Here is a 27,107-nt window from a genome sequence, read left to right as displayed (position 1 = left end):
TCAGAATGCTGACCTAGTAGTTGTCTCTGTCACTGGGAAGATGTGGTACTGTATGAAAGAGGGGTGGCATTGATACCCCCACACTGTGAAAAAGGCTCCCTGAATTTTTTAACTGATAACATAAATAACACTTCCTAAGGCAATATGCAATAAATTTCTCACTGTGGTGGTATTCTGTGAAAGAACTTGAGATTTTCCACTCCTGGATCCTTCCCTCTTTACAGAACCTGTAAAGTCTTCACTGACAGGTTACACATTGAACATTCAAAGAGGTGGCCCCTTTGTTTCCTCTTTCAAGTTGTTCCAGCTACTGTGAGGTGAAAATACTGTACAGTTCAGCTTACCATTGCATTTACTGCACAAATTCTGAATTCAGGTCCCTCACCTCATGTGAAGCTCTTTGGAAGCACTTACTGTACTTTTTTTATTTTTATTTTTTTTTTAAGAATTATATATCATGCAGCTCTAAGATCTTTGATTTTCTTTTTTTTTTTTAATTGCATTTTAGGTTTTGGGGTACATGTGAAGAACATGCAAGATTGTTGCATAGGTACACACATGGCAGTGTGATTTGCTGCCCTCACTGTACTTTAAAAAGCTTGCAGCATGTTGGGACTCTTCTCTTGTGTTTTGCCATAAAATTCATAAGCCAGGGTTCATTGTGCTGAGTGCAGTGGAAAAATGAAGTCCTTTCACAAAACATGACTCACACCTATAATTTAGGCAACACTCAGGAAGCTTTTCCCTTGTATCTGGCTTATTGCTTCCATTCCCATAGCTTACATTTATTAAGCACCTACCCTGTGTCAGAAATTGTGCTAAGCATTTCATGTGTACTGTGCCATTTAATGCATATCATAGGCCTATGTGATAGCTACTAACTTATTCTCATTTAAAAAAAAAAAAACATAAAAAGGTTAATCGGGCACATAGCAGGTAAGTGGCTTATGTCAACTCTTTTTTTCCTGTGTCAGTTGTACTGCTGTAACTCAAATAGATGATTGTATTACCTTTTACAATCCCAAATTAAAGAATAGAATCAGGTATGACTTCTCCCAGTGCCTTACACACTTTAATATTCTCTTCTCTCAGGAGGGGGAGGTTCCAATTTTCGTATTATATTTCATATGTTTCAGATCTATCATTGTTTTTCCCTCAGCTTTCTCTTCTGCATGATTCAAACAAATAATAGCAAGCACACTCTTGTTAATATTCCTTCCAAGATGATACTCTCTAATGTCTCAGTTACTTAAGTTTCTTTCAACTCAAACTTTATTTGATTGCTCTATATTCTACTAAGGAGTGAATGATAAAAAGCAGATACTCATTTGTGATTACAAACAAACAGCAAAAAAATCAATGGCAAACAAAAATGGAAAGTTACTTCATGTTTTGAATGAGGCAGACTTTTATTTTTAATAGAAGTAATTAAAACATAAATGGTAATTAAAACATAGAGGAGAATATTATGAGGGCAAGCCTGTTTTTAGAGAGGAGCTTGGTTTCTTCTTGTTCTAACACTTGTGTAATTTCTACAAAATATATTTCAACCTATTAAGCATTAATTGAACGAGACAGGTATTTATTGAACATCTACTTTGTTAAGAATATAGACTCTGTATTTAAAAATGGACACTGTCCTGAAGAGGGCATGAGAGAAGACAAACGTAATATATAATTATATCCAAGACAGTTCATATTAAATGCTCTTCTACCCTTTCTTAAGGTTCTTTAGCAAGACCTGACAATTTGTTCACTAAAACTTGTCTTGAATCTGTCTTCCTCTTTAGAGAAATTTGATTTTGAATTTCAGAAATAGCCTAACTTGTGCTTTAAAGATTGGAATAAGTTTTTCCTCCATTTATTGCCTGATTATTGTGATCAATTCTTAAATCTGAATTGAAATCCTGAGAGATGCTTGCATACTACCCACTTTAAGATGCATCTTTATGATCCTCTTATGCCACAGAGTCATCAGAAATTGGGCCTTCCCTCGTGATTCACACCAGTGTCCCATTTGGAGTTACATACTTGGAACACAGCATTGAGGATGTGCAGCAGTTAATCTTCCAGCAGCTGGAAAACATTTTGCCAGGTTTGCCTCAGCCAATTGCTACCAAATGCCAGAAATGGAGACATTCACAGGTAATCAAAGAATCCAGTGGTCTAAGCACAACAATTTTCTTAATAGGCTAACAGAACTGATATTACTTCTTTATCCTTTGCATTCTCTAGTAAAAGAAATTAACTGTGATCTTTGGAGCAAATATGTGTTTGCTCAATACATAAATATAACTTCTACAGGTTTTATTATCCTATTTTTCAACAAGAAGTGTATACAATTTTCACCAATGTTATCTTCAAATTCTAGCATCTCAACACTTACAAACCTTGATATTCTGGGGTCTTCACTTCAGAGAAGGCAGGTTATATATCTAAATGCAGCTGTTTCTTTGGGGTTTTTCTAGATCAGTACTGTGAATATTTAGAAACCACTGCAACCTCCCAAAATTCTGCAATATGTCAAATCAACCTTGTAAGTATATTTTGCTACCACAATTTTCATTTTTATTAAGTTTCCACTTTGGTTTTGACTGCTGCCAGCCGAGCTCTCTGGGGAGAGAGGTGGGAGGTAAGTACCTGCATAGGACAGCTAGTTGAGCTGTTTTTCATGGTTAGATAAACTTTATGATCACTCTACTAGTTCAAACTTAAAGCTCTTTATACTAAGTAGATATTGAGTTTTTTGAAAATTTCTGCATATTTCAATGGAAGTAAGTATTCACAGAAAAAGTATTTTGATCCATAAACTCAATAGTGAAGTCATTTAGCAGACAATGGGGCAAAGGGCAGATAGAGTAGAAAAAGCAGTGAGTTGTCCATTTATTTCCTGGGATTTCTGAGCCTGTTGATGAAATGATTTATCAGCCCTATTGGTTATCCAGACTGTGAAGCCTTTAGAAAGTGGTGTTGTGGGAAGTTGCAGTTGGTTTTATAGATTTTAAAGGACTTTTTAAAATCAGAGTAAATAGTAAATTACTTCTTAAAATATTACAGCAGGTCTATGTTTTACTCATATCTTCTCTAGTTAAATTATGCAGTGAGCCTTTGGGGAAAATATTTAAACACGTCATGGTCACCTTAGAAGACTTTACTTTTTCCTTTTAAAGGCATTGAAAAACCTGAATAGCTATTATCTTTAAGTGATATTGAACTCAATTTTAAGTTGGCTTGAAAAATAAAAAGTCTACATTGGCTGCAAAACCTGAAAGGGAATAAGTTATCATCCAGACTTAGATGTTTGCATATTCCACTATTCATATACTTCTCATAGTACCTTGAGGATCATTTTACAGAACATAACATTGTCATTTATGGTGGTAATATTACCTAAATTGTGTTTCATTCATATATGTATGAACATCACCTAAAAAAAGAATAATTAATGAAAAGTCTAGCTATTTAATATCCTCATTTGAGGCTTTCACGGAGCTGGTGTTCCCTGCTTCAAGCAATGTTGGTTGGTGTGAATGCCCCATTCTAGACCCCTCAGGCTTGATTCCTCTATTCATTTTATATTCCCCCTTTTTCTCTTCTTTAGTGACCCTTAACATTGCATCCTGCCACTTAGGGGATGTGGAGGGTAGAGAGGAAGAAGAAAAAGGAATGGGTAGAACAATAAGGAGCAGCTATAGTGTGCCAGGCCTGAAACTGGGCAATTCAAAGATGGGATCTTATTTAATATCAAAAGTAGGCTTACAAACGACAATGAGATACGACTACACACCTAGAATGGCCAAAATCCAGCACACTGACAACACCAAAGATGTGGAGGAATAGGAACTCTCATTCATTGCTGGTGGGAATATAAAATGGCACAGCACCACTTTGGAAGACAATTTGGCAGTTTCTTATAAAATCAGACATTATCTCACTATACAATTTAGCGATCACCTCCTTGGTATTTACCCAAGAGAGTTGAAAATTTATGTCCACAAAAAAAGCCTGCACATGGATGTTTATAGCAACTTTGTTCATAATTGCCACAGCTTGGAAGTAACCAAAATGTCCCTCGGTAGGTGAATGGATAAATAAATGGTAGTATGTCCAGAAAATGGAACATTATTCAGCACTGAAAAGGAATGCCATTAACTAACATGGAGGAAATTTAAGCGCATATTATTAAGTGAAAAATGCCAATCTGAAAAAGCTACATATTGTATGATTTCAACTATATATGGCATTCTAGAAAAGGCAAAACAATGGAGACAGTAAAAAGATCAGTGGTTACTAGGGGTTGAGGGTGAGGGAGGAATTACTAGACAGCAGAGAGAATTTCTAGGGCAGCAAAAATTTATGTCTGATACTATAGTGGTAGATAAATGTCATTACTCATTTGTCTAAACTCATAGAATGTACAATACTAAGAGTGAACACTAATATAAACTATGAACTTGGAGTGATAAAGATGCATCAGTGTTGATTCATCAGTTGTAACAAATGTGCCAAGCTGGTAGGGGATGTTGATAATAGGGGAGGCTGTGCGTGTGTGGGAGGGTAGGGGATGTATTAGAAATCTCTGTACCTTCCTCTCAGTTTTGCTGTGAACCTAAAACTGTTCTGAAAAAAAAAATAAAGTCAATTTTAAAAAAGAAAAAATTCAAATTAAAAATGTATCTAGTGGTAAAGATAAACCCTAAATAGATTATTTTAAAAATAGATACTTTTAAAGCAGTCTTATGAGTTTGTTAGTTTTAACTCCCTATAGCAATGAGCACACGAAGCCTCAGAGAGATGAAATAACTTCTTTAAATCCCCACAGCTAATAATGACAAAACCAGTCTACCTGCCTCTCAAGTCCTTCCCTCCTCTTCACTCACCTTCTATTTCCTATTGTTGTAAGGAATTCTCAAAAACTTGGTAGAAAACAACACAAATTTATTATCTTAAAGTTCCGTAGGTCAGAGTCCAAAGTGGATCTCACTGGGATAAAATCCAGGTGTGGTCAGGGCTGCATTCCTTTCTAGAGGCCCTAGGAGAGAATCCATTTTCTTACCTTTGTCACCTTCTAGAAGATGCCCGCATTCCTCTGCTTGAGATTCTTTTCATCTTCAAAGCCAGCAACAGCAGGTCAAATCCTTCTTCCACTCTGACATTGTCTTCTTCCTCACTCTTGTGATGACATTGGGCCCACCTGGGTGATACAGGATACTCTCCCCATCTCAGTTCAGCTGATTCGTAATTTTAATCCATCTGCAACCTAAAATCTTCCTTTCCATGTAACATAGCATATGCGTAGGTTCCAGGAATTAAGGTGTGGATGTCTGTGGTAGGGGCATTATTTCTGCCTGCCACACCCTCCTTTCTCCAAATCCCTTGATGGATCCCTTTATGAGGCATTGTCTCCCTCTTGCTCATAAAACTTCTGAGGAAAGCATCAGCCACGTAAGGTTCAAGCCACCCTAAAGGAGCAGCTGCTATCTACAAAAGATAAGAGGAGCATTTTGTGTGGGGACAGTTTCTTGTTTCCCTGGTGTTGCTCTCCCAAGCCTAGTGCTTTTCCTAATGTCGCATACCCATATCCACAATTGCAGCAGCGGGGTGAAAAGTGTTTTTTCATGTATTCATTTGGTTACTCATTTATTCAATAAGTGTTTAATGAATGCCTACAAGATGCCTAGTACTCTGCTCAGGAAACCCTAGAGACTAGTATTTGCTGAGAGCCTTCTCCTAAGACTAAACTGAAGTTGTCTTGGGTAAAATAATGGTGCCTTCTTGTGGGTGCCACTCTTAAACCATGAAAGAGGCAGGTGAAGAAAGAAGGCGTTTTTGAAAGACTTGGGAGCTGCTTCTGTGCATCCCATTTTGAATTTGAATAAAGCACTTGAGTAGGTGGTTCAAACAAAGAGAAAAGCATTGGCAGATTTTTTGTGGTTCTCAGTTCCTCCCTTTTGCTGCTATTTGCCTTCCATAATTTAAATGTTTAGCAGTTAATATAACTTGATGCTTAGTCTGTTATGCACTGAATTAAGGTTTCTGTAACAAGTATGATATATTAACTCTTTCACTAGAAGAATTACTGAAAATGTCTTTCCATTTACCTTGACAGGGGACATTTAATCAGTTTGATAACCCTAATATTCTGACCATTATTTTATGCTGTGCTTTCCTTTGTTTCAGTGTCTGTCATGATGCCCTTCTCAAACCATAGCAAGCTTCCATTTGCATTCAGGTTTAGCTCTAATTTTCCCCATCCATCTTTCTTCAATTCCAGAAAATGCTAGTGGCCCTTTTCCTTACTTTATTTAGCACTCTCATTTATTACCTTATTTATTTTTTAATCACCAAATGTATATTCAGATACCAAGGAAATCAAGAGAGGAACATAGGGGGAGGAAATGAATACATTGGTATTCTGTATCTTGGAAAAATAAATGGATGTGGACTAGCCTATTAAGCTTCTACAGTACAACTAGAAATCAGTTATCTTCTACAGTTATATATCTTCATTTAGTATTTTGCCCTGAGTGTGTATCTTTTCTCTTCCTTTTCCCTTCCTTTTCCTTCTTTTTTTTTTTTTTCTGCAGAGGTAGGATCTAACTCTGTCACGCAGGCTGGGGTGCGGTACATGATCAGACTGACTACAGCAGCCTTCCTCAAACTTCTGGGCTCAAGTGATCCTCTCACCTCAACCTCCTTAGTAGCTGGGATTACAGGTGCATACTACTGTTTCCGGTTAATTTTTTAAATGTTTGTAGTCATGGGGTCTTGCTATGTTGCCCAGGCTGGTTTCAAACTCCTGTCCTCAAGTGATCCTCCCACCTTGGCCTCCCCAAGTGCTAGGATTACAGGCATAAACCAGTAGGGAGAAGATTCCATAAGTGCTGAGGCAGAAGCCAGAAGCCTCAGCCTATTTCCATACAAATAATGAAGAAGAAAGTAACTAGAAGTATAACCATGGCAGTTATTGGTTATTCTTAGTTATTCATAGGTGATCTTCATTCCTTTATTAATGCCTCTCGGGTCGAAAGTGTGAACCTGGGGTGACATTGTGAAATGAATGACCCTAAGGCAAAACGCTTTAAGCCCTCTGTCATGCCCGCATAAGGGCTGCTGGAGAGTGCCTTGGCTGTGCGGCATTGCCAGCACTAGGAAAGTGCCCACTGTTTAGCCAGCTAGGGAAGGACCTGTCCAAGATGGCTGAGATATCTCCTTCCCTGGAGGAGTTAGAAGAAAACTCTGTGTCTCCTTCCCTAGAGAAGTTAAGAGAAAACTACACTTCTCCAAGCTCTTTCAGTAGGCCTGACGCTGTCAGGTAGCCCTGCAGACATCCGGGGCCTTAATTGTCTCTACGTGATGCTGTGCTTCAGTGGTCATATTCCACTCTCATCTTCACTCTCATGTTCCACTTCTGCACCTGGTTCCTTTTTCTTAGAGATAATCAGTAAAAGTAATATAAGTCTTAATATCTTTGTTCTTTTTTAACAAGTATGGAAAAGTGCTGACGCATTATGCTCCTTACCTCATCTAGGCTACTAAAAATTCCTGAACCCCTACCTGTATGACCTGTGATGTACTTAACTTTATCACTGCCACGCCCTATCTACCCTGCCTCCAGATTTGCAACTCAATAAAAGTGAGAGTGTTTAGGCATTCAGGGCCACTGCTGGACTCCACGCTTTGGTTGGCAGTGGACCGCCGGGTCCAAACTCTCTTTTCTCTATCTCTGTGTCTTGTGTCTTTTATTTCTACAATTTCTCATCTCCACACCAGCAGAGAGGGGCTCACAGGACCCTGTAGAGCTGGACTGTACATAAACCAGTGTGCCCAGCCTCTTTCAGTTGTTTAAAGAGAGTGATCATGATTTTTTAAAGGATCTGATAAAAGCTGTAAAGATTCTCTTTATTTAAAAAAAAAAACATGTACACATAAACACAAAAAGTACATATAATTATCAGGATTTATTGGCAACCTAAATTCTTTCTATGAATCCAGTGCTAGGAACACCTGCTGTAAATGTTATACTACTATTACCTGAGTAAATCAAGAGTCTCTTATGGACCAGTCTCATCATATTATTGTAGTCAAAAAGATGTAATCCAGCAATCAAAAAGTATTTATGTATGTATATATTTTTTGAGACAAGGTCTCACTTTGTCACCCAGGCTGGAGTGCAGTGGTGTGACCTCAGCTCACTGCAGCCTCAACTTCCCAGGCTCAAGAAATCCTCACTCTCAGCCCCCCAAATAGTTAGGGCTACAGGGACGCTCCACCTCATGCCTAGCTAATTTTTTGTATTTTTTTGTAGAGGTAGGGTTTCATCATGTGGCCCAGGATGGTCTCAAACTCCAGGACTCAAGAGATCCACCTGCCTTGGCCACCCAAAATGCTGGGATTATAAGCATGAGCCACCGCACCTGGCTGCAAACAGTATTTAAAGTAACTCCAGTCTTTTGCTGGCATCTCTTACAGAACTTTAAGGAATTTCCAAAATGTATCATTCTCAACAACACTTTTAGAAAGCTCTTTTCTCATTCCTTGTATGCCCTCTTATGAAAACTCCCTTGAATCCTCTCTTTGCTCCCTTAATAACCCACAGAAACTTTCTCTAACAGTCAGCCATGTAGGCTTGTCATCTTTCTTTCCTTTCTTCAAACTTCTATTCACATTCTTCACTTTTGACTCTATCCTTTTATTCCCCTCCCACCTGTTAAACAAGGATGTCTGTGCCCTTTTTAATACAAAGTTTCCATTTGTCTCCTTCAGGCCTTTTCCAGCTGATTATCTCAGTTACCCATAGTACTGCTGGGAGTTAAGAAGATAAGAGAAAAGGGGAAATGGGCACTTACTGAAGACCAGAATTTTTTAAAGATTTTGCTTGGTGGGAAAAGTGGGTGTGCACACAGAAGAGCTTGAGATCACCCATACACTGATATTATTCCTTCATGAGATTAATATCTGGTGAGTAATAGTGCCTACTTTCAGCATTGAAAGGTCAGGTGGTAATTGATACTTTAATTTTTTTCTTTTTCCTATGCATTTTCTTTTTCTTATTTTTTAAGTTCAGGGTTACATGTGCAGGTTTTTTGTATGGGTAAATTTGTATCATAGGAGTTTACTGTACAGATAATTGTATCACTCAGGTATTAAGCCTAGTACCCATTATTTCTCCTGATTCTCTCTCTTCTTCCACCCTATACCCTACACCCTCTGATAGGCCCTAGGGTGTGTTGTTCCCCTCTATGTGTCCATGTGTTCTCATCATTTAGCTCCCACTTGTAAGTGAGAACATGTGGTATTTTATTCCTGCATTAGTTTGCTAAGGATAATGGCTCCCAGCTCCATCCATGTTCCTGCAAAGGACATTATCCTATTCTTTTTTTATAGCTGCATAGTATTCCATGGTGTATATGTACCACATTTTCTTTATTCATTCTATCATTAATGAGAATTTAGGTTAATTCTATATATTTGCTATTGTGAATAGTACTGCAATGAACATATGTGTGCATATATCTTTATAATAGAACAATTTATATTCCTTTCGGTATGCATCCAGTAATAGGATTACTGGGTTGAATGGCATTTCTGATTTTAGGTATTTGAGGAATGGCCACACTGTCTTCCACAATGGTTGAACTAATTTACAATCCTACCAACAATGTATAAGCACTTCTTTATTTCTGCAACCTCACCAGCATCTATTATTTTTTAATAATAGCCATTCTAACTGGTGTGAGATTTCATTGTGGTTTTGATTTGCATTTCTCTAATGTTCAGTGATGTTTAGGTTTTTTCATGTGATTCTTGGCCACATGTATGTCTGCTTTTGATGTGACCGTTCATGTCCTTTGGCCACTTTTTAATAGGGTTGCTTCTTGTAAATTTGTTTAATTTCTCTACAGATGCTGGATATTAGACCTTTGTCAGATGCAGAGTTTGCAAAACTTTTCTCTTATTCTATAGGCTGTCTGTTCATTCTGTTGATAGTTTCCTTTGCTACACAGAAGCTCTTTAAATAGATCTAATTTGTCAATTTTTGCTTTTGTTACCATTGCTTTTGGCATCTTTGCCATGAAATCTTTGCCTCTTCCTATGTCCAGAATGGTATTGCCTAGGTTTTCTTCCAGGGTTTTTATAGTGTTGGGTTTTACACTTAAGTCTAATTCATCTTGAGTTAATTTTTGTATATGGTATAAGGAAGGAGTCCAGTTTCAATATTCTGCATATGGCTAGCCATTTCTCCCAGCATCATTTATTGAATAGGGAATCCTTTCCCCATTGCTTGTTTTTATCAGGTTTGTCAAAGATCAGATAGTTGAAGGTGTGTAGTCTTATTTCTGAGTTCTCTATTCTATTCCATTGGTCTATGTGTCTGTTTTTGTACTCGTATCCTGTTATTTTAGTGCCTCCAGCTTTATTATTTTTCCTTAGGATTGCCATGGCTATTCAGGCTCTTTTTTGGTTCCATATAAATTTTAAAATAGTTTTTTCTAGTTTTTTGAAGAATGTTAATGGTGGTTAAACAGCAATAGCATTGAATTTATAGATTGCTTTGGGCAGTATGGCCATTTTAACAATATTGATTCTTCCATCTCTGACTCCTTTGAGTAGTGTTTTGTGGTTCTCCTTGAAGATATCTTCCAACTCCCTGGTTAGCTGTATTCCTAGGTATTTCATTCCCTTTGTGGCTATTGTGAATGGAGTTGCATTCCTGATTTGGCCCTCAGCTTGACTATTCTTGGTATATAGGAATGTTAGTGATTTAGTAATTTTTGCACATTGATTTTGTATCCTGAGACTGCTGAAATTATTTATTAGCTTAAGAAGCATTTGGACTGAGGCTATGGGGTTTTCTAGATACAGGATTATGCCATAAACAAACAGCGTAGTTTTACTTTCTCTCCCTATTTAGATGCTCCTTATTTCTTTCTCTTGCTTGACTGCTTGGGCAAGGACTTCAGATATATTGAATAGGAGTGGTGAGAGAGAGAGCATCCTTATTTTGTGCTGGTTTTCAAGGAGATTCTTCTAGCTTTTGTCCATTTGGTATGATGTTGGCTGTGGAATTGTCATAGAAGGCTTTTATTATTTTGAGGTATGCTCCTCCAATACCTAGTTTATTGAAAGTTTTTCACATGAAGGGGTATTGAATTTTATCGAAAGCCTTCTCTGCATCTATTGAGGTAATAACGTGGTTTGTGTATTTAGTTCTGTTTATGTGATGAATCATATTTATTGATTTGCATATGTTGAACTAACCTTGTATCCCAGGGTTACAGTGTACTTGATCATGTCTGCTGGATGTGCTGCTGGATTTGTTTACCAGTATTTTATTGAATATTTTTGCATCGATGTTCAAGGATATTGGCCTGAAGTTTTCTCTTTTTTTGTTGTGTCTGTGCTAGGTTTTGCTATCAGGATGATGCTTACGTCATAGAATGAGTTAGGGAGGGATGCCATCTCCTGAATTTTTTGGAATAGTTTCAGCAGGAAAGATATCAACTTTTTGTACATCTAGTAGAATGCAACAGTGAATCTTTCTGGTCCTGGGCTTTTGTTGGTCGGTTGGCTATTTATTACTGACTTAATTTCAGAGCTCATTACTGGCCTGTTCAGGAAATCGGTTTCTGTCCTGGTCAGTCTTGGAAGGGTGTATGTATCCAGGAATATATTTATTTATTCTATACTTTCTATGTTTATGTTCATAGAGGTATTCATAATATTCTCTGATGGTTGTATTTCTGTAGGGTCAGTGGTAATATCCTACTTGTTTTTTCTTAATGTGTTTGGATCTTCTCTCTTTTTTTCTTTATTAGTCTAGCTAGCAGTCTATGTATTTATTTATTTATTTAAAAAAAAACAAAACAAAACAAAACAAAAAACCAGCTCCTGGATTCATCAATCTTTTGAATGGTTTTCTGTATCTCAGTCTCCTTCAATTCAGCACTGATTTTGGTTATTTCTTGTCTCTGCTAGCTTCGGGATATATTTGCTCTTGGTTCTGTAGTTCTTTTAGTGATTATGTTAATTGTTAGCTTGAGATCTTTCTAACTTACTGATGTGGACATTTAGTGCTATAAATTTCCCTCTTAACACTCCCTTAGTTGTGATTCCAGAGATTTGGATTTGTTGTATCTTTGTTCTCATCAATTCCAAATAACTTCTTGATACCTGTCTTTATTTCGTTATTTACCCAAATGTTATTCAGGAGCAGGTTACTCAGTTTTCATCAAACTATATGGTTTTGAGTGAATGTCTTAGTCTTGATTTCTAATTTGATTGTGCTGTTGTCTGAGCGATTGTTTGGTATGATTTCAGTTCTTTTGCATCTACTGAGGAGTGTTTCACTTCTGGTTATGTGATCAATTCTAGAGTGTGTGCTATGTGACAATGAGAAGAATGTATAGTCCATTGTTTTTGGGTGGAGAGTTCCATTTGATCCACTGTTGAGTTTAGGTACTAAATATTTTTGTTAATTTTCTGTCTCTATTATCTTCCTAATATTGCCAGTGGGGTGTTAAAGTCTCCCACTTTTATTGTGTCAGAGTCTGAGTCTACTTGAAAGTATCTACGAACTTGCTTTATGCATCTGGGTGCTCCTGTGTTGGATGCCTATATATTTAGGATAGTTAGATCTTCTTGTTGGACTCTTTACCATTATGTAATGCCTTTCTTGTTTGATCTTTGTTGGTTTAAAGTCTGTTTTGTCTGAAACTAGACAGCATACTGTCTTTAAGAGATAAAAAACCAATGGGTCTTGGTTTTTTATCCAGCTTGCCATTCTGTGTCTTTAGTTGGTACATTTAGTCCATTTATATTCAAATTTTATCCTGATAATGTGTGTACATGATCCTGTCATCATGATGTTAACTGGTTATTTTTCAGACTTCTTTATGTGGTTGCTTTATGGTGTCACTGGTCTGTGTATTTCACTGTGTTTTTGTAATAACTGGTAATCATCTTTCTTTTTCATATTTAGTGCTTTTTATAGGAGCTCTTGTAAGACGGGTCTGGTGGTAATGAGGGAACTCAGTATTTTCTTGTCTATAAAGGATCTTATTTCTTCTTCTTCTTCTTCTTCTTTTTAATTGCATTTTAGGTTTTGAGGTACATGTGAAGAACATGCAAGATTGTTGCATAGGTACACACATGACAGTGTGGTTTGCTGCCTTCTTTCCCCTCACCTGTATTTGTCATTTCTCCCCATGCTATCTCTTTCCACCTCCCCACCCCCCTGTCCCTCCCCCATTTCCCACCAACGGACCCCAGTGTGTAGTGCTCCCCTCCCTGTGTTCACATGTCCTCGTTGTTCAACACCCACCTATGAGTGAGAACATGCGGTGTTTGATTTTCTGCTCTTGGGTCAGTTTACTGAGAATGATGGTTTCCAGGTTCATCCAGGTCCCTACAAAGGACATAAACTCATCGTTTTTGATGGCTGTGTAATATTCCATGGTGTATATGTACCACATTTTCCCTATCCAGTCTATCATCGATGGGCATTTGGGTTGGTTCCAGGTCTTTGCTATTGTAAACAGTGCCACAATGAACATTCATGTGCATGTGTCCTTATAGTAGAATGATTTATAATCCTTTGTAATATATACCCAGTAATGGGATTGCTGGGTCAAATGGGATTTCTATTTTTAGGTCATTGAGGAATCGCCACACTGTCTTCCACAGTGGTTGAATTAATTTACACTCCCACCAACAGTGTAAAAGTGTTACTATTTCTCTACATCCTCTCCAGCATCTGTTGTCGCCGGATTTTTTAATGATCGCCATTCTAACTGGTGTGAGATGGTATCTCAGTGTGGTTTTGATTTGCATTTCTCTAATGACAGGGATGATGAGCATTTTTTCATATGTTTGTTGGCCTCCTGTATGTCTTCTTTTGTAAAGTGTCTGTTCATATCCTTCGCCCATTTTTGAAAGGGCTTGTTTGTTTTTTTCTTGTAGATCTATTTTAGTTCTTTGTAAATTCTGGATATCAGTCCCTTGTCAGATGGGTAGCCTGCAAAAATTTTTTCCCATTCTGTTGGTTGCCTATTCACTCTACTGACTGTTTCTTTTGCCGTGAAGAAGCTGTGGAGTTTGATTAGGTCCCATTTGTCTATTTTGGCTTTTGTTGCCATTGCTTTTGGCGTTTTGGTCATGAAGTCCTTGCCTACACCTATGTCCTGAATGGTTTTGCCTAGATTTTCTTCTAGGATTTTTATGGTGTTACGTCTGATGTTTAAGTCTTTAATCCATCTGGAGTTAATTTTGGTGTAAGGTGTCAGGAAGGGGTCCTGTTTCTGCTTTCTGCACATGGCTAGCCAGTTTTCCCAACACCATTTATTAAACAGGGAATCCTTTCCCCATTGATTGTTTTTGTCAGGTTTGTCGAAGATCAGATGGTTGTAGATATGTTGTATTTCCTCTAAGGCCTCTGTTCTGTTCCATTGGTCTATATCTCTGTTTTGGTACCAGTACCATGCTGTTTTGATTACTGTAGCCTTGTAGTGTAGTTTGAAGTCTGGTACTGTGATGCCTCCTGCTTTGTTCTTTTTGCTTAGAATTGACTTGGTTATGTGGGCTCTCTTTTGGTTCCATATGAAGTTTAAGGTGTTTTTTTCCATTTCTGTGAAGAAGGTCATTGGTAGCTTGATGGGAATAGCATTGCATCTGTAAATTACTTTGGGCAGTATGGCCATTTTCACGATGTTGATTCTTTCTAACCATGAACATGGAAGGTTTCTCCATCTGTTTGTGTCCTCTCTTATTTCATTGAGCAGTGGCTTGTAGTTCTCCTTGAAGAAGTCCTTTATGTTCCTTGTTAGTTGTATTCCTAGGTATTTTATTCTCTTTGTAGCAATTGTGAATGGCAGTTCGTTCTTGATTTGGCTCTCTTTAAGTCTGTTACTGGTGTATAGGAATGCTTATGATTTTTGCACGTTGATTTTGTATCCTGAGACTTTGCTGAAGTTGTTAATCAGTTTCAGGAGATTTTTGGCTGAGATGATGGGGTCTTCTAGATATACAATCATGTCATCTGCAAATAGAGACAATTTGATTTCCTCCTTTCCTATTTGAATACCCTTTATTTCTTTTTCTTGCCTGATTGCTCTGGCTAGAACTTCCAGTACTATATTGAATAGGAATGGTGAGAGAGGGCATCCTTGTCTAGTGCCAGATTTCAAAGGGAATTCTTCCAGTTTTTGCCCATTCAGTATGATATTGGCTGTTGGTTTGTCATAAATAGCTTTTATTATTTTGAGATACATTCCATCAATACCTAGTTTTTTGAGGGTTTTTAGCATAAAGGGCTGTTGAATTTTATCAAAGGCCTTCTCTGCATCAATTGAGATAATCATGTGGTTTTTGTCTTTGGTTCTGTTTATGTGGTGAATTACGTTTATGGACTTGCATATGTTGAACCAGCCTTGCAACCCTGGGATGAAGTCTACTTGATCATGGTGGATGAGCTTTTTGATATGCTGTTGCAATCGGCTTGTCAGTATTTTATTGCAGATTTTTGCATCTATGTTCATCATGGATATTGGCCTGAAGTATTCTTTTCTTGTTGAGTCTCTGCCGGGTTTTGGTATCAGGATGATGTTTGTCTCATAAAATGATTTGGGAAGGATTCCCTCTTTTTGGATTGTCTGGAATAGTTTCAGAAGGAATGGTTCCAGCTCCTCTTTGTATGTCTGGTAGAATTCGGCTGTGACCCATCTGTACCTGGGCTTTTTTTGGGTGGTAGGCTCTTTATTGCTGCCTCGACTTCAGACCATGTTATTGGTCTATTCAGGGTTTCGGCTTCTTCCAGGTTTAGGCTTGGGAGGATGCAGGTGTCCAGGAATTTATCCATTTCTCCCAGGTTTACTAGTTTATGTGCATAGAGTTGTTTGTAATAATCTCTGATGATGGTTTGGATTTCTGTGGAATCTGTGGTGATATCCCCTTTATCGTTTTTTATTGCATCAATTTGGTTATTCTCTCTTTTCTTTTTTATTAATCTGGCTAGTGGTCTGTCTATTTTGTTGATCTTTTCGAAAAAACAGCTCCTGGATTTATTGATTTTTTGAAGAGTTTTTTGTGTCTATTTCCTCCAGTTCTGCTCTGATCTTAGTTATTTCCTGTCTTCTGCTAGGTTTTGAGTTTTTTTTATCTTGCTCCTCTAGCTCTTTCAATTTTGATGATAGGGTGTCAATTTTAGATCTCTCCTTTCTTCTCATGTGGGCACTCATGGCTATATATTTTCCTCTAGAGACTGCTTTAAATGTGTCCCAGAGATTCTGGTATGTTGTGTCTTCGTTCTCCTTTGTTTCGAAGAACATCTTTATTTCTGCCTTCATTTCATTGTTTATCCAGTCAACATTCAAGAGCCAGTTGTTCAGTTTCCATGAAGCTGTGCGGTTCTGAGTTAGTGTCTGTATTCTGAGTTCTAACTCGATTGCACTGTGGTCTGGGAGGCTGTTTATTATGATTTCCATTCTTTTGCATTTGCTGAGGAGTGATTTATTGCCAATTATGTGGTCAATTTTAGAGTAGGTGTGATGTGGTACTGAGAAGAATGTATATTCTGTGGATTTGGGGTGGAGAGTTCTGTAAATGTCTATTAGGTTTGCTTGTTCCAGGTCTGAGTTCAGGTCCTGGATATCCTTGTTGATTTTCTGTCTGGTTGACCTGTCTAATATTGACAATGGGGTGTTAAAGTCTCCCACTATTATTGTGTGGGAGTCTAATTCTCTTTGTAAGTCACTAAGAACTTGCCTTATGTATCTGGGTGCTCCTGTATTGGGTGCGTATATATTTAGGATCGTTAGCTCTTCTTGTTGCAGTGATCCTTTTACCATTATGTAATGTCCTTCTTGTCTCTTTTGATCTTTGTTGCTTTAAAGTCTGTTTTATCAGAGATGAGAATTGCAACTCCTGCTTTTTTTTGCTCTCCATTTGCTTGGTAGATCTTCCTCCATCCCTTTATTTTGAGCCTTTGTGTATCCTTGCATGTAAGATGGGTTTCCTGGATACAGCACACTGATGGGTTTTGGCTTTTTATCCAATTTGCCAGTCTGTGTCTTTTGATTGGGGCATTTAATCCATTTACATTTAGGGATAGTATTGTTATGTGTGAATTTGATACCGTTATTTTGATGCTACCTGGCTGTTTTGTTGGTTAGTTGATGCAGATTCTTGATTGTGTTGATGCTCTTTTACCATTTGGTATGTTTTTGGAGTGGCTGGTACTGGTTGTTCCTTTATATGTGTAGAGCCTCTTTCAGGAGTTCTTGTAGAGCAGGTTTGGTGGTGATAAAATCTCTGAGTACTAGCTTGTTCGCAAAGGATTTTATTTTTCCTTCACTTATGAAGCTTAGTTTGGCTGGATAGGAGATTCTGGGTTGGAAATTCTTTTCTTTAAGGATGTTTAATATTGGCCCCCAATCTCTTCTGGCTTGTAGGATTTCTGCTGAGGGATCTGCTGTGAGTCTAATGGGCTTCGCTTTGTGGGTAACCTGACCTTTCTCTCTGGCTACCCTTGGCATTTTCTCTTTCATTTCAACGCTGGTGAATCTGACGATTATGTGCCTTGGGGTTGCTCTTCTTGAGGAATATCTTTGTGGTGTTCTCTGTATTTCCTGGATTTGAATATTGGCCTGCCTTGCTATGTTGGGGAAGTTTTCCTGGATATCCTGAAGAGTATTTTCCAGCTTGGATTCATTCTCTTTATCACATTCAGGTACACCTATCAAACATAGATTAGGTCTTTTCACATAGTCCCACATTTATTGAAGATTTTGTTCATTCCTTTTTGTGCTTTTTTCTCTGTTCTTGCCTTCTCTTTTTATTTCATTGAGTTGATCTTCAATCTCTGATATCCTTTCTTCTGCTTGGTCAATTCGGCTGTTGAAACTTGTGCATGCTTCGCGAAGTTCTCGTGTTGTGTTCTTCAGCTCCATCAATTCACTTTTATTCCTCTCTGTGTTGTCCATTCTCGTTAGCATTTCGTCCAATCTTTTTTCAAGGTTTCTAGTTTCTTTGCGTTGGGTTAGAACGTGTTCTTTTAGCTCACTGTAGTTTCTTATTACCCACCTTTTGAAGTCTGATTCTTTCATTTCATCACACTCCTTCTCCATCTGGTCTGGTTCCCTTGCTGGTAAGGAGTTGTGATCCCTTTTAGGAGGAGAGTTGTTCTGGTTTCAGGAGTTTTCATCCTTTTTGTGCTGGTTTCTTCCCATTTTTGTGTGTTTATCCACCTGTTGTTTTTGTAGTTACTGTCTTTCAGATTGGGTCTCTGAGTGAGCTTCTAGTTCGTGGATGCTGAAGTTACTTTTTTTTTTTTTTTAAGCTTTCCTTCTAACAGTCTGGCCCCTCTGCTGTAGGACTGCTGAGGTCCTCTCCAGGCCCTGCTTGCCTGGGGATCACCTGCAGCAGCTCTAGAACAGTAAGGGTTGCTACCAGTTTCCTCTTCCGCTATCTTTGTCCCAGAAGGATGCTCGCCAACTGTTAGTCCGTTCTCTCCTTTATGAGGTGAGTCTTTGGATCTATGGGGGTTAGGGAGCTACTTGAGGAGACAGTCTATCTTTTATTGGGGCTTAAGTCCTGAGCTGTGAGCTCCGTTGTTCATTCAGAGCTGCTGGGCAGGTATGTTTAGGTCTGCTGCAGCTGAACTCATAAACAGCTTTTTGTTCCCAGGTGCTCTGTCCTGGGGAGTTAGGGCTTTATGAGTTTCCGTTGTGCTACTGCCTTTTTTGTTTTTTCTTTCAAGTCTGCCCCGCCCAGCTAGCAGCCCACATAGCCACTGTCTGCCTGCAGAGGCTTTGCTGAGCTGCTGTGGGCTCCGCCCAGCTGCCCTGTGCTCTTCCCTGCAGTCCTGTTTATATGGGCATAGTTAGAACTGCCTCGGCAAAGGTGGCCCCACCTCTGTTATGGCGGACTCTCTCTGTTGTGGCGGGTTGCCTCAGCAATGGCGGCCTGCCTCCGTTGTGGTGGAGAGTCTCAGTAATGGCAGACGCCCCTCCCCCACAGAGCCAGACTGTCCCGGGTTCAGCTGTGGTTGCTGTGAAACACTCAACCCAGAGCATTTTCAATTACTGTTTTTGTTGTCGTTGTTGTTGTTGTTGGGGGTGGGGGATGGGCCCAACCGAGCCTGATCACCTGGCTCCCTGACTCAGAGTCTTTTTTTTTTTTTTTTAAGTTGAACGACCCAGCATTCCAGTCGCTTTTTGAAAAGGCGCTGGGATCTCCCGTGCTGCGACTCACTGAGTCGGCTCAAACAGTAGCACCAAGGCTCCTGGCAGGGTTTTTGCCTAGGAATCTCCTGGCCTGGCTCGCTATTTCAGATGAATGGGCAACTCTGCTGTCTCAGGGCTTGCCAGCTAAGAGGGCTCCCAGACCAGTGGCTTTTGTACGGAGAACCGCTGCAACAGGGTGTGGTCAAAACAGCCACGTGGGCCAAATCAGCCCCACGGGGGCCAAAACAGCCGCACCAGCCAGAACAGCGGAGCTGGCGACCCCTCTGCTTCAGTATCTCCTGGTCTGTGGGCAATAAAAATTTGTCTGGAAATGCGGCGTCCACTCACCCTCTGCACTTTCACTGGGAGCTGAAGTCCTGAGCTGTTCTTAGTCGGCCATCTTCCCAGCATTCCTCCTTCTTCTTCTTCTTTAAGCTTATGAAGCTTAGTTTTGCCATATATGAAATTCTGTGTTGGAATTTCTTTCCTCTATGAATGTTGAATATTGGCTGCCAATCTTTTCTGGCTTGCAGGGTTTCTGCTGAGAGGTCCGCTGTTAGTCTGATGGATTTCCCTTTGTAGGTGACTTGACCTTTCTGTCTTGCTGCCTTTAACATTTTTTTTTTTTTCATTTTGACCTTGCAGAATCTCATGATTATGTATCTTGGGGGTGGGGATGATTTCCTTGAGAAGTATCTTACTAGGATTCTCTGCATTTCCTGAATTTGAATGTTGGTCTCTAGCTAGGATGGGGAGGCTCTCATGGAGAATATCTTGAAATATGTTTTCTAAGTTGGTTCTATCTTTTCATCTCTTTCAGGGACACCAATGAGTCATAGATTTGGTCTTTACATAATCCTGTATTTCTCAGAGGTTTAGTTCATTCCTTTTCATTCTTTTTTCTCCATTCTTGTCTGACCATCTTATTTCAGAAAGCTAATATTCAAACTTTAAGATTTTTTCCTCCACCTGGTCTATTCTGCCACTTATACTTGTGATTGCATGGTGAAATTCTTGTAATGTGTTTTTCAGCTCTATCAAATCAGTTATTTTTTTTCTATATTGGTTAATTTGTCTGTCAGCTCCTGCATTGTTTTCTCATGATTTTTAGCTTCCTTGGGTTGGGTTTCAACATATCCTATAGCTCAGTGTTCTTCATTCCCATCCATATTCTGAATTCTATTTCTGTCATTTCAGCCATCTCAGCCCAGTTCAGAACCCTTGCTAGAGAGGTAATGTGGTCATTTGGAGGAAAGAAGGCACTCTGGCTTTTTGAGTTTGCAGGGTTCTTGCAGCTTATCTGCCTTCAATCTTTGGGGTTGCTAACCTTTGGATTTTTTTGCCCCTTTTATCCTATTTGATGACCTTGAGAATTTGATTGTGGTATAAGGTTGATTCAACCAACTGGCTTAATTTCTGAAAGACTGTAGAGGGCCAACACTTAGCTCCCAACTCCAGGACTACATGCTGTAACTCTGCAGGACACGTAGTGGGCCCCAACTTTGTTCTCTGGCTCCTTAGGATTAGCAGATCACTGTGATGATGGGACTAAGGTACGGCTGCTGCAGCAGAGTATTAGCAGGTGCCAGGGTGCTTGCCTCCCTGTGGGTGTTCATCACATTGGTGAAGGCAATGCAGCTGGTGACTGTGCATAGTCACACTGGAGGTGGTGCTGGCTCGGGCATAGGGTGCTGGCTGGTGCACATCTGGTGCCTTCTCTTTGCCCTGCAAGTGGGAGTGATCACTCAGGGAAGGGGAGGATTTGCTGTTCTCTGTGCAGTGTTAATGCAAGGGTGGGGCACTGATGGGGGTGAGGCTGGCTGGTTGTGTCCCCACCAAGGCTGTCTTCAATGGTGGTTGGTGGGGACAGGGTGGGCAGACTGCACTCCTGCACAAGGAAAGCAAAACTGACCCCATGCAGACATGCACCAGCAAAGCAATGTGGATAGTTGCCATGGGCCTGGGGGAAGCTATAGTATGGGGAAAGAGTGCGCAGACTGGTGCATGGTTGTAGAAGCTGCCCCACTAGAACTCTCCACTCATCAGGCACAGTCCACCAGTGCAGAAGCTATAGTGTAGGGACCCAGGATACCTGGGACTGGAAGATAGCAGCTGATATCATAAATATACCAAACTTGTAAATCCAAAGGATTGTTGTCCTCTTCAAACTAGTTAGCCATATCGACAAGCTATGCCCTTATTTCAATAAAATTAGGCATCTCATTCATAGCCTGAAACATATTCTTCCACAAATCATTACTGGGATCAGGTCTTTAAACTTGAGGTTAAATTTATTGTTTTAAAAACCACAGTCATTTGTACTTAACTTATTTAAATAAAATGGATGGTCAGTCTCAACAATTAAAGATAACTAAAGAAATACAGCTGGCTTATCTTTGTTTATCTATTTTAATATAGACAGTAAGCTGATTTTAAAAGCAATTTAAACCTGGCAACCCTCAAAGACATTGGCCAGTTCATCATCATGGATATAAATTTATTGCCTTCTAGGATAAGTACTTTGAAAGACAGCAATCAATTGTGTTTATCAGTTAAAGTACATTAGGCGTTTTGTTTCATAGTTCTTTTCCATAATAAAATCAAGCTCTTTTGGTTATTCTGCCACTATTCTTGTGACTTTTCTCTGATATTTATGCTTTATACTTCTGCATTTTGAATAATGTGATGTGATTATGTTCTTGGACTTTGGCCTAAGAGAGATTCGTTTCAAACCTAGGTTCTGTGTGTGCCTTTGGGCAGGCTGGACTGTAACTCTTTGTCTCAGCGTCCTCATCTGTAAATGATAACAACTGAACATACTCCTTAGACTTGTGGTTAGGGTGAAATGAGGGAACACAGTAGAAAACATTTACTACAGACATTAGTACAAAGTAAGTTATCAATAATATTACCAGCAGTATTAGTCAGAGGAAGAGGAGATGGGGTAACAGTGCTTTGATGGTCATTTCTTTGTTGGTAGCTTAGCTCTGTGTGTTCATTGCTCTTTTCTTGATTACCTCTCATCATGCTTATATGTCCTACTTTTTCTCTTTTCTTTCTCACCCTTTTATCTTTTCAAACTGATTCTCCTTTCCCTTCTCTCTGTTTTATATAAATAAATAGCGTGGATAGGGATTTTTCAGTAGGTCCAATTCAATGCCAGACACTGTGACACTTAGTCATTACCATAAGGGACTGTTGAATAACATCAGAGCAATGTGCGATGAAAGTGGTAGATCCCTGTAGACACAAGGAACTCTTGCCAGTTGGTTTGTTTTGTTTTTAAAGATTTTGCAGCTTTTGCCAATCATTCCTTAACTAACTTGTACATTTTCCAGTGTTTGATAATTTAACACAGTTGTGCCATGGGTCAACATTTCCCAACAAGAAATTATGGCTACAAGAGTATCTTGTCGGACGGCTGATTAGGAGCAGCTGAGGATTGCAGCTCACAGCAAAAGCACAGAGGGTGAGTGGATGCCACATTTCCAGATGGATTTTTATTGCCCACAGACCAGGAGATTGCTAGGTGGAGGAGCCCCATGGGTCGCCAGCATGGCTGCTTTGGCTGGCAAGGCGGTTTTGGCCTGTGCCCTGGCACAGCGGTTCCCCATACAAAATACACGGGTCTGGCCGCCATTTTAGCTGGCAATTGGAGCTCCTGGGAGACAGAGTCACCCATTCAACTGATAAAAAAAAGGAGACTGAAACGGAGCCAGGCCAGGAGATTCCCAGGCAGAAAAGCACCACGAATCTCAGCACGGCTGTTTCAGCCAGTGCAGTGGTTCGCCGCACAGGAAATCACACAGATCCCGGCTCCTTTTCAACAGGTGACTGGAACACCTGGGAGACAAGAGTTGAACATTCAACTGGAAAAAAAAAGTGCTCTGAGGCAGGGAGCCAGCTGATCAGGCTCTGCTGGACCCACCCCCACAAAAGAAACAGCAATCTGAAATGCTCCAGACTGAGCATTTCACAGGAAGTACAGCTGAACCCAGGATGGTCCAGCTCTGTGGGGGAGTGGCGTCCGCCATTACCAAGGCAGTCCACCACTATGGAGGTAGTCCACCATTGCTGAGGCAGCCTGACATTGCCAAGGCAGCCCGCCATTACAGAGAGAGTCTGCCATTATAGAGGTGGGCCGCCATTGCCAAGGCAGTTCTGACTATACCTGTATAAACAGGACTGCAGGGAAGTTCACACAGCAGCTGGGTGGAGCCCACAGCAGCTCAGCAAAGCCTCTGCAGGCAGACAGTGACTTGGCTGCCTTCTTGCTGGGCAGGACAGCCCTGAAAAAAGGCAGCAGCACAAGAGAAACTCATAAATAAAGCCCTAACTAACTCCCCAGGACAGAGCACCTGGGGAAAAAAAAGCAGGGGGGTTATGAGTTCTGCTGCAGCAGACTTAAATGTACCTGCCCAGCAGCTCTGAATAAACAACAGAGCTCACAGCTCAGCACTTGGCTCCTATAAAGGACAGACTATCTCCTGAAGCGGCTCACTGACCACTGTATATCCAAAGAGACACCTCATAAAGGAGAGCTTAAACCGACATCTGGTGGGTATCCTCGGACAAAGATAACAGTAGAAGAAACTGGCAGCAATGCTTCCTGTTCTGCAGCTGCTGCAGGTGATCCCCCGGCAAGCAGGGCCTGGAGTGGACCTCAGTAGTCCTACAGCAGAGGGGCCTGACTGTTAGAAGGAAAACTAAGAAACAGAAAGAAATAATTTCATCATCAACAAACTGGACATCCACTCAGAGACCCAATCTGAAAGTCAACAACTACAAAGACGACAAGTGGATAAATCCACAAAGATGGGAAGAAACCGGTGCAAAAAGGATGAAAACACCCAAAACCAGAACACCTCTCCTCCTATAAGGGATCACAACTCCTCACCAGCAAGGGAACGAGACTGGATGGAAAATGAGTGTGATGAATTGACAGAATCAGGCTTCAGAAGTTGGATAATGAGAAACTTCTCTGTGCTAAAAGAACATGTTCTAACCCAATGCAAAGAAGCTTAGAACCTTGAAAAGAGATTTGATGAAATGCTAACAAGAATAAACAACTTAGGAATATAAGTGAATTGATGGAGCTGAAAAACACAACACAAGAACTTCACGAAGCATACACAAGTTTCAACAGCCGAATTGACCAAGCAGAAGAAAAGATATCAGAGGTCGAAGAATGACTCAATGAAATAAAATGAGACGGCAAGATTAGAGGAAAAGGGTAAAAAGGAATGAACAAAGTCTCCAAGAAATATGGGACTCTGTGAAAAGACCTCATCTACATTTGATAAGTCTACCGGAATGTGACAGAGAGAAGGAATCCAAGGTGGAAAATATTCTTCAGGATATCATCCAGGAAAACTTCTCCAACCTAGCAAGGCAGGACAATATTCAAGTCCAGGAAATACAGAGAACACCACAAAGAAATTCCTCAAGAAGAGCAACCACAAGGCACTTAATCATCAGATTCACCAGGGTTGAAACAAAGGATAAAATGCTAAGGGCAGCCAGTGAGAAAGGTCGGGTTACCCACAAAGGGAAGCCCATCAGACTGACAGCAGATCTCTCAGCAGAAACCCTAAAAGCCAGAAGAGAGTGGGGGCCAATATTAAACATCCTTAAAGAAAAGAACTTTCAACCCAGAATCTCCTATCCAGCCAAAATAAGCTTCCTAAGTGAAGGAAAAATAAAATAAAATCCTTTACAAACAAGCAAGTACTCAGAGATTTCATCACCACCAGGCCTGCTTTACAAGAGCTCCTGAAAGAGGCACTAAACATAGAAAGGAACAGCCAGTACCAGACACTCCAAAAGCATACCAAATGGTAAAGAGCATCAACACAATGAAGAAACTGCATCATCTAATGGGCAGAACAGCCAGCTAGCATCAAAATGGCAGCATCAAATTCACACATAACAATATTAACCCTAAATGTAAATGGGCTAAATGCCCCAATCAAAAGACACAGACTGTCAAATTGGATAAAAAGCCAAAACCTATTGGTATGCCGTATCCAGGAAACCCATCTCACATCCAAGAATACACAAAGGCTCAAAATAAAGGGATGGAGGAAGATTTACGAAGCAAATGGAGAGCAAAAAAAAAGCAAGAGCTGCAATTCTCATCTCTGATAAGATAAACTTTAAACCAACAAAGATCAAAAGACACAAAGAGGGACATTACATAATGGTAAAAGGATCAATGCAACGAGAAGAGCTAATGATCCTAAATATAAATGCACCCAATACAGGAGCACCCAGATACATAAAGGCAAGTTCTTAATGACTTACAAAGAGACTTAGACTCCCACACAATAATAGTGGGAGACTTTAACACCCCATTGTCAATATTAGACAGATCAACAAGACAGAAAATTAACAAGGATATCCAGGACTTGAACTCAGACCTGGACCAAGCAAACCGAATAGACATTTATAGAACTCTCCACCCCAAATCCACAGAATATACATTCTTCTCAGCACCACATCACACCTACTCTAAAATTGACCACATAATTAGAAGCAAATAACTCCTTAGCAAATGCAAAAGAATGGAAATCATAACAGTTTCGCAGACCACAGTGCAATAGAGTTAGAACTCAGAATGCAGAAACTAACTCAGAACCGCACAGTTTCATGGAAACTGAACAACTGGCTCTTGAATGTTGACTGGATAAACAATAAAATGAAGGCAGAAATAAAGATGTTCTTCGAAACAAACAAGAACGAAGACACAACATACCGGAATCTCTGGGACACATTTAAAGCAGTGTCTAGAGGAAAATATATAGCAATAAATACCCACATGAGAAGCAAGGAAAGATATAAAATCGACACCCTATCATCAAAATTGAAAGAGTTAGAGGAGCAAGATAAAAAAAAACTCAAAACCTAGCAGAAGACAAGAAATAACTAAGAGCAGAATGAAGGAGATAGAGACACAAAAAACCCTTCAAAAAATCAATAAATCCAGGAGCTGGATTTTTGAAATGTCAACAAAATAGACCACTAGCCAGATTAATAAAAAAGAAAAGAGGGAATAATCAAATAGATGCAATAAAAAACAATAAAAGGGATATCACCACAGATTCCACAGAAATACAAACTATCATCAGAGATTATTACAAACAATTCTATGCACATAAACTAGTAAACCTGGAAGAAATGGATAAATTCCTGGACACCTGCATCCTCCCAAGCCTAAAACAGGAAGAAGTCGAAACCCTGAATAGACCAATAACAAGGTCTGAAGTTGAGGCAGCAATTAAGAGCCTACCACCCAAAAAAAGCCCAGGTACAGATGGGTCACAGCCGAATTCTACCAGACATACAAAGAAGAGCTGGTACCATTCCTTCTGAAACTATTCCAAAAAATTCAAAAAGAGGTAATCCTTCCCAAATCATTTTATGAGACCAACATCATCCTGATACCAAAACCCGGCAGATATTCAGCAAGAAAAGAATACTTCAGGCCAATATCCATGATGAACATAGATGCAAAAATCTTCAATAAAATACTGGCAAACCAAATGCAATAGCGTATCAAAAAGCTTATCCACCATGATCAAGTAGACTTCATCCCGAGGATACTGTGCTGGTTCAGCATACACAAGTCTATAAACGTAATTCACCACATAAACAGAACCAAAGACAAAAACCACATGATTATCTCAATTGATGCAGAGAAAGCCTCTGATAAAATTCAACAGCTATTTATGCTAAAAACCCTCAAAAAACTAGGTATTGATGGAATGTATCTCAAAATAATAAAAGCTATTTATGACAAACAAACAGCCAATATCATACTGAATGGGCAAAAACTGGAAGAATTCCCTTTGAAATCTGGCACTAGACAAGTGTGCCCTCTCTCACCAT

At 39.7% G+C, this 27,107-nt stretch overlaps 1 protein-coding gene and 1 long non-coding RNA gene across 5 annotated transcripts in view; one reads left to right on the top strand and one right to left on the bottom strand.

Moving 5' to 3' along the window:
- The window catches only part of LOC141580620 (uncharacterized), a 312,310-nt gene that overhangs the window by 94,674 nt on the left and 190,529 nt on the right, over positions 1-27,107 (bottom strand). The window contains exon 5 of one of the 2 annotated variants that reach the window (XR_012512881.1): positions 5,057-5,481. This is a non-coding gene — a long non-coding RNA (uncharacterized LOC141580620). Of the gene's footprint in view, positions 1-2,254; positions 5,482-27,107 lie in introns of those variants that run through there. The other variant, XR_012512880.1, reaches the window with a different exon arrangement.
- Positions 1-27,107, top strand: part of RNLS (renalase, FAD dependent amine oxidase) — a 312,278-nt gene that overhangs the window by 258,527 nt on the left and 26,644 nt on the right. For 2 of the 3 annotated variants that reach the window (XM_003922435.4, XM_074382538.1), the window contains exon 6: positions 1,970-2,145. In XM_003922435.4, coding sequence (XP_003922484.1) covers positions 1,970-2,145 — 176 coding nt within the window. Of the gene's footprint in view, positions 1-1,969; positions 2,146-22,558; positions 22,690-27,107 lie in introns of all 3 variants that reach the window. The other variant, XR_012512879.1, reaches the window with a different exon arrangement.

The sequence above is a fragment of the Saimiri boliviensis genome, chromosome 12 (assembly GCF_048565385.1).
Source record: "Saimiri boliviensis isolate mSaiBol1 chromosome 12, mSaiBol1.pri, whole genome shotgun sequence".
In the NCBI taxonomy this organism is placed as follows: Eukaryota; Metazoa; Chordata; class Mammalia; order Primates; family Cebidae; genus Saimiri; species Saimiri boliviensis.
The sequence above is the reverse complement of the archived record's forward strand: the minus strand, read 5'-3'. Positions and strand labels throughout refer to the sequence as shown.